The 14,041-nt window shown below is 38.1% G+C and overlaps 1 protein-coding gene across 1 annotated transcript; it reads right to left on the reverse strand.

The window, feature by feature from the left end:
- Window positions 1-771: 771 nt before the first annotated feature.
- Window positions 772-1,858, reverse strand: LOC115973484 (germin-like protein subfamily 1 member 14). The gene is made up of 2 exons (XM_031093746.1): window positions 1,667-1,858; window positions 772-1,489 (listed from the first exon to the last, which is right to left on the reverse strand). Exons 1-2 carry the CDS (start codon window positions 1,794-1,796, stop codon window positions 939-941), a joined length of 681 nt encoding a protein of 226 aa, XP_030949606.1. The 5' UTR covers window positions 1,797-1,858; the 3' UTR covers window positions 772-938.
- Window positions 1,859-14,041: the final 12,183 nt, after the last annotated feature.

Consider the following 14,041-nt stretch of genomic DNA (forward strand, 5'->3'; position numbering starts at 1 on the left):
ACTTGAATTCCAAGAAATTATGACTTAGTCTTCTCGATATGTTTTTATCCATGTATAATCTTTCTATTCACGTAAACAAGACCCAGTAAAAATTGTTGATTAACGAGGCATTACAAGCCAAGGGCCAACACAAACATGTAACAGATTTTAAAGTAAGTTTTATCACTGAGAGGGCTGGTATTAGTTCCGTCAAAAAGTGAACAAACAAATGAATAGAAAAGGTTTTGCTGCATACTTGTATGCAGCAATTAGGTGCTGCCGCTGTAGAGTAATTATCTGTTAATTTGTTTTATGTGTCTGAGTGTATGATAGCATGTAGATTTTATGTCTTACTTTGAATGGATTAAGTCCTCAGTTTTAAATTTGAAGATTTATTTTGTTAATTTCTGTAACTACTGTGGCTGTCCATTCAGGCTGGACCAGGTTCATGTACATGAACCTGGTCTACAATTTAATTATTATACAACACTATTATAATTAAATTGTACATGAACAGGTTCATCTACAATTTAATTATAATAGTGTTGCTCACAAATTACGTGAGCCAGCTAGGGATGGCCAAAGCTAGCTTGGGATACACCATGTGAGCTGAAAATGGAAATATTCAATTTATGTAATTTTGCCTATTTTTTTGGTAGGCTTTTTTCATTTAAATGTAGTTGAGTTTCAGTCTACCTTAAATAAAATGTATCTTAAAATATTATGCATATTTTTTCCTTTTTTTAAATTTAGTAAATAATGGTTTTACTGCATAAAATAATAGACAAATTGACAAATAAGGGGTACTAAACCCAACATTATTTTTATATCCCAAATCCTCCAAATTAAAAAAGAATTACATATATAAGCAATCGTTTTATTTTATTCTAGTTATGATTGCAAGGGGATAAACATAGCTAAATGACTAGTGCTTCAGGGCACTTACAAACATTTTTTTTCTAATAATTGTCAACTTCAAATTTTTTCTGAAGCTCTTCAACCACATTTTTGTCGAGTTGGAAGGCCTTGGTGAGAACATCAGGATTAATGGGAGGATTGGATCCAAAGACAGCATCTGCTATTGTGATTACGCCTGCATTTTGGCTGCTGAAAGCAGAAATGGCAATTGCTTTCGTTTTTCCCACGTTTAATTGGAAGTGAATGAGACCAATTGGAAAGACAAACACATCCCCCTTATTTAGAGTTTTGGTGAAGAGGCGATTCTCTGTGTTGGATGTTACAAAACCAACAAAGAGAGTACCCTCCGCGACTACTAGAATTTCAGTGCCACGAGGGTGAGTATGGGGAGGATTTTCTCCATATGGTGCAAAGTCAATTCGAGCCAAGGATACGCCAAGAGTATTGAGGCCTGCTAACATGTCTACGTTCACAGTAGTGACGTTTGACCCAACTTTATTATCTGTGTTCCCAGCAATGTTCAATCCCTCAAAGAAGAAATCTTCAGCTTTGACCAGCTTTGGATCCTTGCAAAACTTTCCATTAACGAATACTGCATAAAGGAATTTTTGTTATGGACACTTTAAAAAGAATGCTCAAGAATTCAATGCAGAAAATAGTAAGGCCAATTAGCTAATAATATTTCTTCCATTAATATTCCGGTTAGTGTAGATTCTTCACATGACAAAAATAATGCAAAAACTTGAAAAAGAAAAAGAAAAGTATGTACCGGCTGATTTGGAGTCCGAGTAGTCCTTAAGTGCAACACAAAAGTCCTGCAGGGGATCGGGGTCAGATGCAAAGGCAAGAGAGAATGCCACAGCGAAGAGGGCAACAGTTAAAATGTAAGCTTTCCTCATATTTCAGGCTAACTCTATCTTCTGTTCTATATATTTTTGCTTCGGGTGAGGGATGAGAAATGTTGCATGGAAACCATGTCTATTTATAGATAAGACACATTGAATAGGTCTATGGTTTTCCATAAGTGAATGATATGTAGACTTGTTCAGTCTTCCAATATTACCAATTTTCTTTTTGATTGCCAAATTATTCTTTAACTACTACCCCATGCCTTGAATTTTCAACAAATTAGACCAGTTCAATGAAAATATATTACAATTCTATGTTACTACGGCACAACCAATCTTAACAACCGATAGATTGAATTAGTAGGTGTACTAAACCTGTTTTTTGTTCTAACACTGTACATCATCTCTCATCTCTGTCCAGAATTGATCAGCTCTGAACTAACTGAACACATCGTGTGTATTCAACTGATTGGATGTGTCTGTATTTCTTCAAGGGGTTGTTTGTAACTTAATATTTTGGTGGAAAGTTTCTCTGTGACTTTGTCTGCCTAAATTAAATAGAACGGTTGATAATTACTATTGTTGACCCAATAATTAGATGGATTCAAAGCTTGGTACGAATGTGATAGTTGTGGCTGCATTTCAAGAATATGCTGGATCGTATATGCCTGGGTTTCAAAATTCAAATGTTTATCTTAACTTCAGAGTGTAATCCATTGAGTATTGGATAGCATCAATCAACATCAAGTTGACAACATCAAGCTATCCAGTCTTCACCTGAACCATGGAAGATAGGTTTCAATAGACTTCAGTTCAGCTTGAGCTTATGGTCAGCTTTGTTATATTGCAAATCTGATTTAATGAAATTAAATCAAATTGTTAATGCGTTGATTACTCTCAACTTACACTATTTTTAATTCATTTTATGCCAAAAAGGATAGAAGAAGAAGAAAAAGATAAAGAAAGTGATAAATTTGGTTGGTCTTCCTAGCTTATTATTATTTATAGACAAAACTTAAATGCTGCTTTTCAATGTGCTTAAATTGAAATATGTCTATAATCTATATTGACTAGTACAGTATAAAATGTATTTTTTTAAAAGGAAAATTAAATTAAATTTGCTTATGCATTTGAATTTAATTAAGAAAATGAATTGCATTTAACTAAGAAATTATATCTAAGTTTTATCGATTATTTATTTTTTTAATGACTTTTTATTTTTCTTCTTCTTAATATTCTTTAACCACTTCTATCTTTACTACTTTTCAACTCACATGACCAAGACAAATTTGGAGTAGGCAATCTCATCATCGAAACTCATACAAGGTGCCTGCATTATACATATGCTATCCTTAATGCTAAAGCCACTCTATATTTTATTACAATGAGTTAAAAAATTGACATAACAATGAATGTAATTGATGGATTTCAATAACGTAATATAAACGGTAACATTTTTTTTGTTTTGTTTTGTGTGACATGAATTTATAAAGGTTATATAGTAAAATTTGAATTATCCCTACTCTCTATCACTACTCACTTCGAAAAAAAAATCCTGTGAACTTGTGCTTACCATTGATTTCCTTTTACTTTTTCTTTTTCTTTTTTTAACAATAAAAAAATAGTTAAAACTCTCAAGTTCAAAGCTCCTATATTCGCAAAGGGGCTACACTCTCCAATTTATGCCAGTAATTAAATCACTTGAACTTTATTTAATTAATAATTTTAAAAAAAAATTGTGCAGTATGAACCATGTCATTTTCAGAATCAAATATTTAGTTTACAATTTGGTATTCAAGTTGGAAATTTAGTTTACAGTATGAACCATGTAACCGAATTTAAAGTAAGTTTTATGAACATGCAAACGTATTATATAAAGTGTCTTAATATTTTCATCCTTTTGAATAGAATTAGCTGCTGTAGTCTAAATGATGGTAACTTATGGTCTAAGTGTATGATAGCCTGTAGAATTTATGTCATACTTTGAATGGATTAAGTTTTCGGTTTTAAATTTGAAGATTTATTTTGTTAAGTTCTGTAATTGTGGCCGTCCGATCAAAGCTAGAACAGGTTCATGTCAAGGAAGTCAATACCATATAAGTACTAGGTAAATATACCATACCAACCATTAAATTGGTACTGATACTCCTCCAAAACGTACTAGAAAAAATTCTAGGTTGTACCTGCTTATTTCGGCTATAAGCTTGTATCTAATATATATATTGAAAAAAAATCATTCAAAAACATTTCATTTAATCTAATATATTAATTAATGTACTGAAGCTAATATGTTGGCTTATAAAATATGTTGATTTTAAAATTTATGTTGATAAACATAAAATTTCATAAATTCATAATTACATAAATAATACAAATATATATTTAAGTATAGAAATATATAAATAGCAGTAGTCTCGAAACGGTACATCGGTATTAATCAGTACTAACATATTCCGTTCCCCTAACCAAACTGAAACAGCCTTAGGTACAAAATTGACTCCCTTGGTTCATGTTCATCTACAATTTAATTATAATAGAGTTGCTCACAAATTATATGAGTCAGCTAGGGATGGCCAAAGCTTCAGGGGTGGCGCCATGTATAATTGAGGGTGGTCACCCTCAACTTGGAAAAAAAAATTATACTTGTAAGGACACGATTCCTGCGCGGCCCAGTGACATTTTTGGGTTCACGCGGGAGAGATCCCTCACAATACAATTTGTAGAGAGTGGGCTTGAAAAGCTTGGGCTTGGTCACGGGACGATGGTCCGGTCTGGATTTCAGAGAGGTCCCTGTGGAAAGTGGACTGGGCCTAAACGTTTAAAGCCCCGCCGTGCTGCCACTTCTGAGAATGGGCTCCTCGGACTTGATCCGAGGACCCTTGTGGTCCTTTCCGGCTGTCCAACGGAGGACCTTCTCTATTCTCTGCATGGATCGTTCCGGCGATCTTATTCATGAAGTCTTTCTCTTTTTCTCCCCCCCCACTAGATTCACTTACTTCTCCTTTTATACTAGCGTGCGTTCGATGTCCTTCGTCCACGTGTAGGGTCAGTCTTTACAAATACTGACATTGGTCCCATCAGTCTAATCCCGGAATTGTTGGGGATGACTTGATAAAGCTGCAGAGTACGGTTCTGTCAGGCATTGGGCCTTATCCAGAAGGGTATTTAGGGTAATCGCCCCAAGGTATTTTGGATTTCCTCCCGAATTTGTCCCTTTATTCTGGGGGATTATGGGCCTGCCGAGGACTAGACTGTCCTCGGCTGCCTCCCAAAATTGGTCTGTGCTCTGCGTCATGGAGCTTGGGCTACAATTCTCCTCGGATTGGGCCCTCGGACTCTCTAAGGGTGAATGGGCCTGGTCCACGAATTGTTGGGCCCCACAATAGCCCCTCAAAACCCTTCTATCCGAATTCCGGATTGGAAAGGAGGGTTTTGGCAAACCCGGGCCCTTAATATGGCCCATTTAGCTTGATCCCGCATTTATGTGAGCGGTTTCCCAGGAAGTTAGGCGGTTTTTGAGGGATTCCTTTTAATCCGCTCGGAATCTGCTCCTGCCGCTTGGATGTCCCAGACGCGCCCTTAATGAATCCCCTTAACGAGGCTCATTTATATCCGGCGGCTCATTTGATAAGGTGGAGAAGTGAAACGGACGCCTCTTTTTTCTTCAGATTCTTTGGGAAAGTTGAATACATTTAATGCCATCCGTTCTGCTCTTCCTATAAGTAGGCAAGCAGGAGGCCATCACTTTCGTACTAACCCCCTTCCCTTCTTATGAGATCACGACAAATGATGAAGAAATCATGCCCCTCCTCTAGACACCATATTCTGATAAAACTTGAAATGGCTCGATCAGGGCAAGGGTGGCGCAGACTTAAGATCCGTCCCGCCTCTCTTTTAGCCAAAATCCGAAGCAGGGGCTCATCACGCCGAACTCTTGGCGTGACTGAGTCGAGAATACCCAATATCAGCACCACCCGGCTCCTCATGAGCGTACCTAATATGGCACCAACGTGTTAGGAGTCAGGGCTGAGGCAGGGGCTAAGTGCTTCTGCTTCTCCCTCTTTTGCTCCTCGGTGCCCTCCTCCACCTTCTTCTTATAGTCTTCCCAGCACCAGTTCCGTCTTGGTGCCTTCCCTTTTCCCTCTTTTGTTCCTTTTCTTTCTTTTCATCCCTACTCTCTTCTTCTCCTCCTTCTTTACTCATGTCCTCCATCTTCCTCATTCATCTCCTCCATCTTCTTCAATTCTTCTTCCTTCTCCTTCAATTCTTCTTCCTTCTCCTTCAGTTCTTCTCCCTTGTTCTTCATCCTTTTCCGAAGGAGGTTCTTGTCACGATATGAGCAATGTTGAGACAGAGACTGAAGAGACCTTGAAGATGAGTTTAGAAGAAGCCTGACTGTTTACTTCTCTGTACTGCGAGTGTTATCGTTGCTTTAGCAGTTCTTCTTTTGTATAGGCTTGTTTGAGCCCTTTTTCGTACATTGTAATAATCTCTTATATTAATAAAAGTGTTTACTATTTCATTTTGCATATTCCGTTTATGTTTTTGTATATTGGTAAACGCTGCTCGGCTCAATGAGAAAGTATCTAAAACCGATGACAACTAAGACCAAAATACTTGATAATAAAAAGATGTTGCCATAACTTTAATATAAGTGTTTGGCCCAATAAGGCCGACCAGTGAAAAGTAATAATTACCATGCTAGCCGAGGAGAGAACTGGAGGTTTGATGCCGTGTTTGGGTCCGAGGACCATGCAAGGCCTTGACTCTATCCAAAACTCGTAATAATAATAGTTTTTATACTTGGTTTCCCCATAGGCTTGAGTCCGAGGACCATGCAAGGCCTTGGTTCAGTCCAAAACTCGTAATAATAATAGTTTTTATACTTGGTTTCCCCATAGGCTTGAGTCCGAGGACCATGCAAGGCCTTGGTTCAGTTCAAAACTTGTAATAATAATAGTTTTTATACTTGGTTTCCCCATAGGCTTGAGTCCGAGGACCATGCAAGGCCTTGGTTCAGTCCAAAACTTATAATAATAATAGTTTTTATACTTGGTTTCCCCATAGGCTTGAGTCCGAGGACCATGCAAGGCCTTGGTTCAGTCCAAAACTTGTAATAATAATAGTTTTTATACCTGGTTTCCCCATAGGCTTGAGTCCGAGGACCATGCAAGGCCTTGGTTCAGTCCAAAACTTGTAATAATAATAGTTTTTATACCTGGTTTCCCCATAGGCTTGAGTCCGAGGACCATGCAAGGCCTTGGTTCTGTTTCATTCCCTCTCCTTAGGTACCCCGTACGCAGCCGGGCAGGAGGTTGTCCCTGGCATTAGTTATTACCCGGCGTGGGCCGTAGTCCGTGGGCTATCATGTAGCAGGGGCATGGGCCGCGAATTTTCTAGGCCCACAGATCAGGAGATATTTCCATAGTCTTTGGCCACGCGGCACTTTTGGGTGTCCCGATGTTCGAGGTGCACCTCCACGAGGCTCCTTTAGTCTTGTCGTTGCAGAGGTTTGTTGGAAGTCGAGCTGGAGACGTTTTGTCTGTAGCGTTCCTTGGGAAGCTGCGCTAATTAAATGCCACCACCCTATCTCCTCAAATAAATAAGAGAGCAAGTTTCTTTGCCTAGGCACCAGCTCCTTAGTCTCCTCCTTCAGCTCCCTTCCGCAGTAAGTCATGTTTGAGACGAGGGTCGGGGAAGAAAAACTCTCTCCGCCGCAAAGGCGCCACGTTCTCCTAAGGCTCAGAAGAGTGATATACGGGCAACGAAGGCGTAGATTCAAAGAGATATTCCCTTATGACAGAGGGGAGAGGGTGTTTCCCACGCTTTTAGTCAAAATCCGAAGCAGGTTCTGGTCATGCCAGATTTTTGGTATGTCCGAAGAAGGAATTTCCACCATCAGCACTGTCTACCTTGTAGCCGGCAAATTTCTGCGGGGGCTCCCCAACTTCCGGCTCCCTGCACCTTCTTTGTAGATGGTGTTAGCCTGAGGTCAGGTTCTTTTGCTGCCTGAGTTTCGGGCACGTGAAAGCGTAGAGGATGAAACGAGGTCTTGAGGCAGTAGCCAACCTCTCCTCTGTGCTACCTGCATCCTCCCACTGCGGCGTGAGGCTCAAGTTGGGCTCCTTTGCTGCCGGAGCTATGGGCATGCGAAAGCATGGGGGAAGGGACAAGGCCTCGAAGCAGTAGCCAACCTCTCGTCTGTGCTACCTCCTCGGCCTTCTCTTGCTTTCTTGCAACTTTCCTTTCTATCATGTAGCAAGTTTTATCACAAGTTGATTTCAGCTTCTGTTGTATGCTGTACTGTTTCTTTGTTTTAATAAAAAAGGAAATTTTGCCTACTTATTTTGAATACTGCTCTTTTGGCAACATTATTTTGTGGAAGGGTGTGCTCCCTGTGTTTGTTTCTTCAATGATACTTAGAGCAGGAAGTTTTGAAACATAATCCAATCAATTCTAATGTACCAACACTACCAAACATTACGGCAATAATTCATAGCAAGTTTAACTCAGGAAACTAGCAAAGATAACAATTGAATATTCTGTGATAAATATGAGTACCGTCCGAGGAGTTGACGGAGGGTAAAGAACTCAAATCGTTTCTCAGAGGACGTATTGCCCTACGTCGCGTCGATTCCCTTGGTGCTGCAGATATAAGAGCAGACTTGCGAATCCCCGCAATTTGGGAACTGACCCAATGGCGAGTGGAGAGCTTTCCTCAGATGAATCCAAATTCTACGTAATGTAGTTTTTCCTTACGAGTAGTTGGTTTTCCCATAGGTTTGAGTCCGAAGACCATACAAGACCTTGGTTCTGTCCACAACTCGTGATATTTATCTCTTGCACTTGGTTTCCCCATAGGTTTGAGTCCGAGGACCATGCAAGACCTTGGTTCTGTCCAGAGTTTATGAGATTTGTTTTTCGTGTTTGGTTTCCCCACAGGCTTGAGTCCGTGGACCATGCAAGGCCTTGGTTCTGTCCAAAACTTTTGATATTGATCTCTTGTACTTGGTTTCCCCATAGGTTTGAGTCCGAGGACCATGCGAGACCTTGGTTCTGTCCAAAGTGTATGAGATTTGTTTTTCGTGTTTGGTTTCCCCACAGGCTTGAGTCCGTGGACCATGCAAGGCCTTGGTTCTGTCCAAAACTTTTGATATTGATCTCTTGTACTTGGTTTCCCCATAGGTTTGAGTCCGAGGACCATGCAAGACCTTGGTTCTGTCCAAAGTTTATGAGATTTGTTTTTCGTGTTTGGTTTCCCACAGGCTTGAGTCCGTGGACCATGCAAGGCCTTGGTTCTGTCCAAAACTTTTGATATTGATCTCTTGTACTTGGTTTCCCCACAGGCTTGAGTCCGTGGACCATGCAAGGCCTTGGTTCTGTCCAAAACTTTTGATATTGATCTCTTGTACTTGGTTTCCCCATAGGTTTGAGTCCGAGGACCATGCAAGACCTTGGTTCTGTCCAAAGTTTGAGATTTGTTTTTTGTGTTTGGTTTCCCCACAGGCTTGAGTCCGTGGACCATGCAAGGCCTTGGTTCTGTCCAAAACTTTTGATATTGATCTCTTGTACTTGGTTTCCCCATAGGTTTGAGTCCGAGGACCATGCAAGACCTTGGTTCTGTCCAAAGTTTATGAGATTTGTTTTTTGTATTTGTTTGTTTTTCGGATGTAAGCCCCTAGATCAGGGCGGGGAGAGCCGGCTTGAGGCCAAGAGCCCCTAGGGCGGCCTACGCCATGGGCGCTGCAAGGAGTAGCCCCTAGCAGAAGTTTATGTCGGAACAACAGCTGCACGTCAAAAGAGACGGCGGAAGCTCCGTGAATTTTTGCTTAGTAGAGAGTTGACTCCACCGCCACCTGCGCCAAGCGCGCATGCTTCCCCACAGACGGCGCCAATTGTAAGGACACGATTCCTGCGCGGCCCAGTGACATTTTTGGGTTCACGCGGGAGAGATCCCTCACAATACAATTTGTAGAGAGTGGGCTTGAAAAGCTTGGGCTTGGTCACGGGACGATGGTCCGGTCTGGATTTCAGAGAGGTCCCTGTGGAAAGTGGACTGGGCCTAAACGTTTAAAGCCCCGCCGTGCTGCCACTTCTGAGAATGGGATCCTCGGACTTGATCCGAGGACCCTTGTGGTCCTTTCCGGCTGTCCAACGGAGGACCTTCTCTATTCTCTGCATGGATCGTTCCGGCGATCTTATTCATGAAGTCTTTCTCCTTTCCTCCCCCCTCTACTAGATTCACTTACTTCTCCTTTTATACTAGCGTGCGTTCGATGTCCTTCGTCCACGTGTAGGGTCAGTCTTTACAAATACTGACATTGGTCCCATCAGTCTAATCCCGGAATTGTTGGGGATGACTTGATAAAGCTGCAGAGTACGGTTCTGTCAGGCATTGGGCCTTATCCAGAAGGGTATTTAGGGTAATCGCCCCAAGGTATTTTGGATTTCCTCCCGAATTTGTCCCTTTATTCTGGGGGGATTATGGGCCTGCCGAGGACTAGACTGTCCTCGGCTGCCTCCCAAAATTGGTCTGTGCTCTGCGTCATGGAGCTTGGGCTACAATTCTCCTCGGATTGGGCCCTCGGACTCTCTAAGGGTGAATGGGCCTGGTCCACGAATTGTTGGGCCCCACAACTACTATAGCTACAAACTTTTTTACAATATTTTTACAAATTGTTGAGGTAGTAAACTCTTATTGGTTTGCATCTAGGCCCATCACTTACATCGCATTTTTACTTATTAATAACCACTTACCACATTAACAATTTGTAAAAAAGTTTGCAACTTTAGCATTTTCCTCCTTTTAAAGGCTAGATTTAAGATCTAAAACAAAATAAACAAATCCAAAAAATTACCCAACAACAAAAATTACCAATAATATAGCTAAAAACAATTAAGTTCAATTAACCAATTTTACCAAAAACAAACAACCTGGCCCTTTAACAACAAATTTTAAACCAAATAATTTTGTTTATACCTAGACGCACACATAAAAAACATAAATAAATAAATAAATAACTATTAGCTGTTAAGCAACAGAGCCAGAGGCTAGAATCGCTGCATATAACCAACAATGAAGCCGCCCCTTCTAACCTTAAGTCTTGGCTCCGTCCCTAGTAGCTACCATCACTAAAATCATAATATAATATTATAATAATGCTAAAGTTACAATAAATTTTACTACACATGCCTTACAAATTGATGCATCAATTTTAAACTAAAAAAGAAGAAGAAAAGAATTAAAGTATATTTTGGACCTTAAAAAGTTTGGGATTTTTTTTCATTTTAAAATTTTATGTTTTAAAAATTTCATTTTGACCGTGCATATTTGATTTGTTTTCATTTTAGCTTTTTATATTTTAACCTTCAAGTTCAATTCAATTTTTTATTTAACTCTTTACTTTTAAAAATTTGTATTTTTTCTATGAAATCTTTTTTTTGGACCATTTATATATATATATATATATATAGTTGATTTGTTTAGTTGGAATCGAGAATTTATTACACTTGCTAAAAGTTCTCATATCTATGTCTCATGTTTTGGTTGCAGACAGGGAAATCCAACTTATCATATATCTCTTTTTCGGGAGTGAATTTTGAAAATCTAATCGTTGAATTTCATGATCCTTATATTCTTAACATGTATATCAAATTTCGTTCAAATCGAATTTTATTTACGATGTGATCAACGAACTTATTTTTTATACACAATTTTAGATTACAAAAACTTGAAATTTTAATATTTATTTGATGACATAGCAATTGATCTTTGATCTTCTTGAAATTTTGCAAGCATGAAGGATATAATAAGAACATGCAATCCAACGGTTAAATTTTCAAATTTTACACTTAATATAAAAATATATGATAAGTTTGAAGGGTAGTTTGGAGAGAAACTTTATTCATAAGCTTAGGCTGGTCAATGCTTTTGGTGGGGCATGGTAGCTGAGTCTAATTTGGATGGACATCTCATCACATTCATAGCCCCAAGATTCCATTTGGTTGTTAGATATGAGATTTATATTATTTGGTGAGGGAGAAATGGAGTATTAAATTTGTTGTACAAGTCAAAGTGAAAATTGTGTTCGTCTTTATTAACGCCGAAATTCGTGGGGATAGTTAATATTACCTAAATCAACGGAGCCCAACCACATGATCAGTGGGTGGAATCAAGTAATCAACTACTCTCCTTCTTTTAATCACACTTTGTTTGGTTGGAATTGAGAGAACAGAAAAGAAAAGAAAAATGAAAATACTTGCTCTCATATATGTTTGAAATAGGGAGGAAATGAGAAAATAGAAAAAAGAGAGAAGTAATTCGAGGAATGTAGACTAAATGACTAATGAGCAAAAATGTAATTTTAGGGAGGAGGTTAGTGGAAGTTGTTGTTTCACATTTTCACGCATACGAGACCGGCAATGAGGCGAGTTTGTGGTATGAAATTAAGTTTGGAAATTCTGTTATGCAATAAATTTGCCCCCCATTTCGCACTTCTCTTCAGGCATACAAAAATCTTCAAGAGCATTTAGTTATTTTCTCTCTCATGTACCAGTCCATATCCTCACTATATATACTCTCATTTTCCATGAATTTAGTAGACTTAGTTTCCATCTAAAGGGTGTGAGAGAGCCTTTAAACCCTAGATAAAAACTCATAACCATCTCTCCATCTGCCCTAAACCATTACATATCAAGTTCTAATTACATAACCTACTATTGGAGCATATCAAGAGCAATTATAAATCATAAACAATTCAAAATTTAGAACATAGAAACATAAATTAATAATACAACACTAAATAAGGCTGAAGAACATATATATTACTTTTTTTTAAAACATAAACATCTACTTCATGAAATAGGTGACACATGCTTTATTTGGTTGGGTCAATTTGGATCATGTATCCATGGTCGATTTGAAACTACCATCCCACTCCTCCAAGAGAGAGTTGAATTCTCTTTTTAAATAGTGGACGTCGGTCTAGAGAGATTTGAACCAAGTTAAGTTCTTACTAAATCACAAATCTTTTGACGAAGAAGAAGAAGGGTAATTCTTAGGACAAAAGCTAAGAAAATAATCACACTATATATTTTTCAAGTTTTATTATCAAGGTGCATGTGAGTCATACAAGACCTTTTTTCCCTTGCATTTGGGTTTGGAACTTATCTGTGCACTTATCATTATTATTTTTTATTTTGGAATAAGATATCTTTATTAAAACGGAATATTGAGGTCTATTCTTGTAAACAAACCACATAGAGTAGAATGAAGGAGATGGGAATAGTTTCCTTCACCTTACGCAAAGAAGCACGTCTAATTATGTCATGAACAGCTTGATTGACAAACCTAAAAACATGAGAAAAATAACGACACACACACCAGCATGCCAAAAAAGGAGATAGGATGTTTTTAAAAGCAAAATATTTCTGATAGTCATGTTTCATGAAAGTAAAGATGGGCTCTACCCATCTTATGCTTGGAGGAATCTAATTGAAGAGTCTATTCTCTCGATTCAACTACCATAAAGAGCTAGGTGAGACCAATTAATATGGCATCATTCCAGCAATGGTATGTATAGAGTCAAATTAATCAGGGCACAGAGTATCTAGACATTTCTTTCTAATAAATGAAAAACAAAAAATAAAAGGAGTTTCTAGAGATTCTAGACATTAATAATCTTTTAGAGTATTCAACAATGATGAATAGAAACCATTTGTCTAATTTTTTGTAATTTTATATTCCACCAATAGTACTCTATTTTTTTTGATATTTTTTTTTCAATTTTTCAATTTTGTTATTTGATAAGAAAAGTAAAAAAGAATACATAAAAAGTTATGATTATTGGAATATAAAATGAAATCATGGTTTTTAAAACTAAACTGTTTTAATGATCCGGAAAGAAGAGAGGTTCAAGGTTTTTAAAGTCGGACTAAGGTTTGATTGAGGTTGAACCATAATGATATTATAATTAATTTAATATTAAATTAAAATATAAATAAACGTATTACATTTGTTAAACAATAGAAAATTTTACTAAAAAAATATCTAAAGCTATTTAAACAACCTTCAAATGAACTCTGTTTGAGATCATGTGACCCAGATGAAGACCATTCCACCCAAGGTAGCTGCCACTTATATAAATGAACTCTGTTTGAGATTTTAAGGTTCAATAAAACTTCATTTATTAATTTCCAAAAAAATAAGAGGGGATGTTGAATGCTGCTCTTCTTTCAAGAACAGTTGGAGTAATGATATTGTATTGGGATTGAAATAGTAATAATAAAGTGGATTT

Source organism: Quercus lobata, unplaced genomic scaffold (genome assembly GCF_001633185.2).
Source record: "Quercus lobata isolate SW786 unplaced genomic scaffold, ValleyOak3.0 Primary Assembly Scq3eQI_1961, whole genome shotgun sequence".
NCBI classification, from domain to species: domain Eukaryota; kingdom Viridiplantae; phylum Streptophyta; class Magnoliopsida; order Fagales; family Fagaceae; genus Quercus; species Quercus lobata.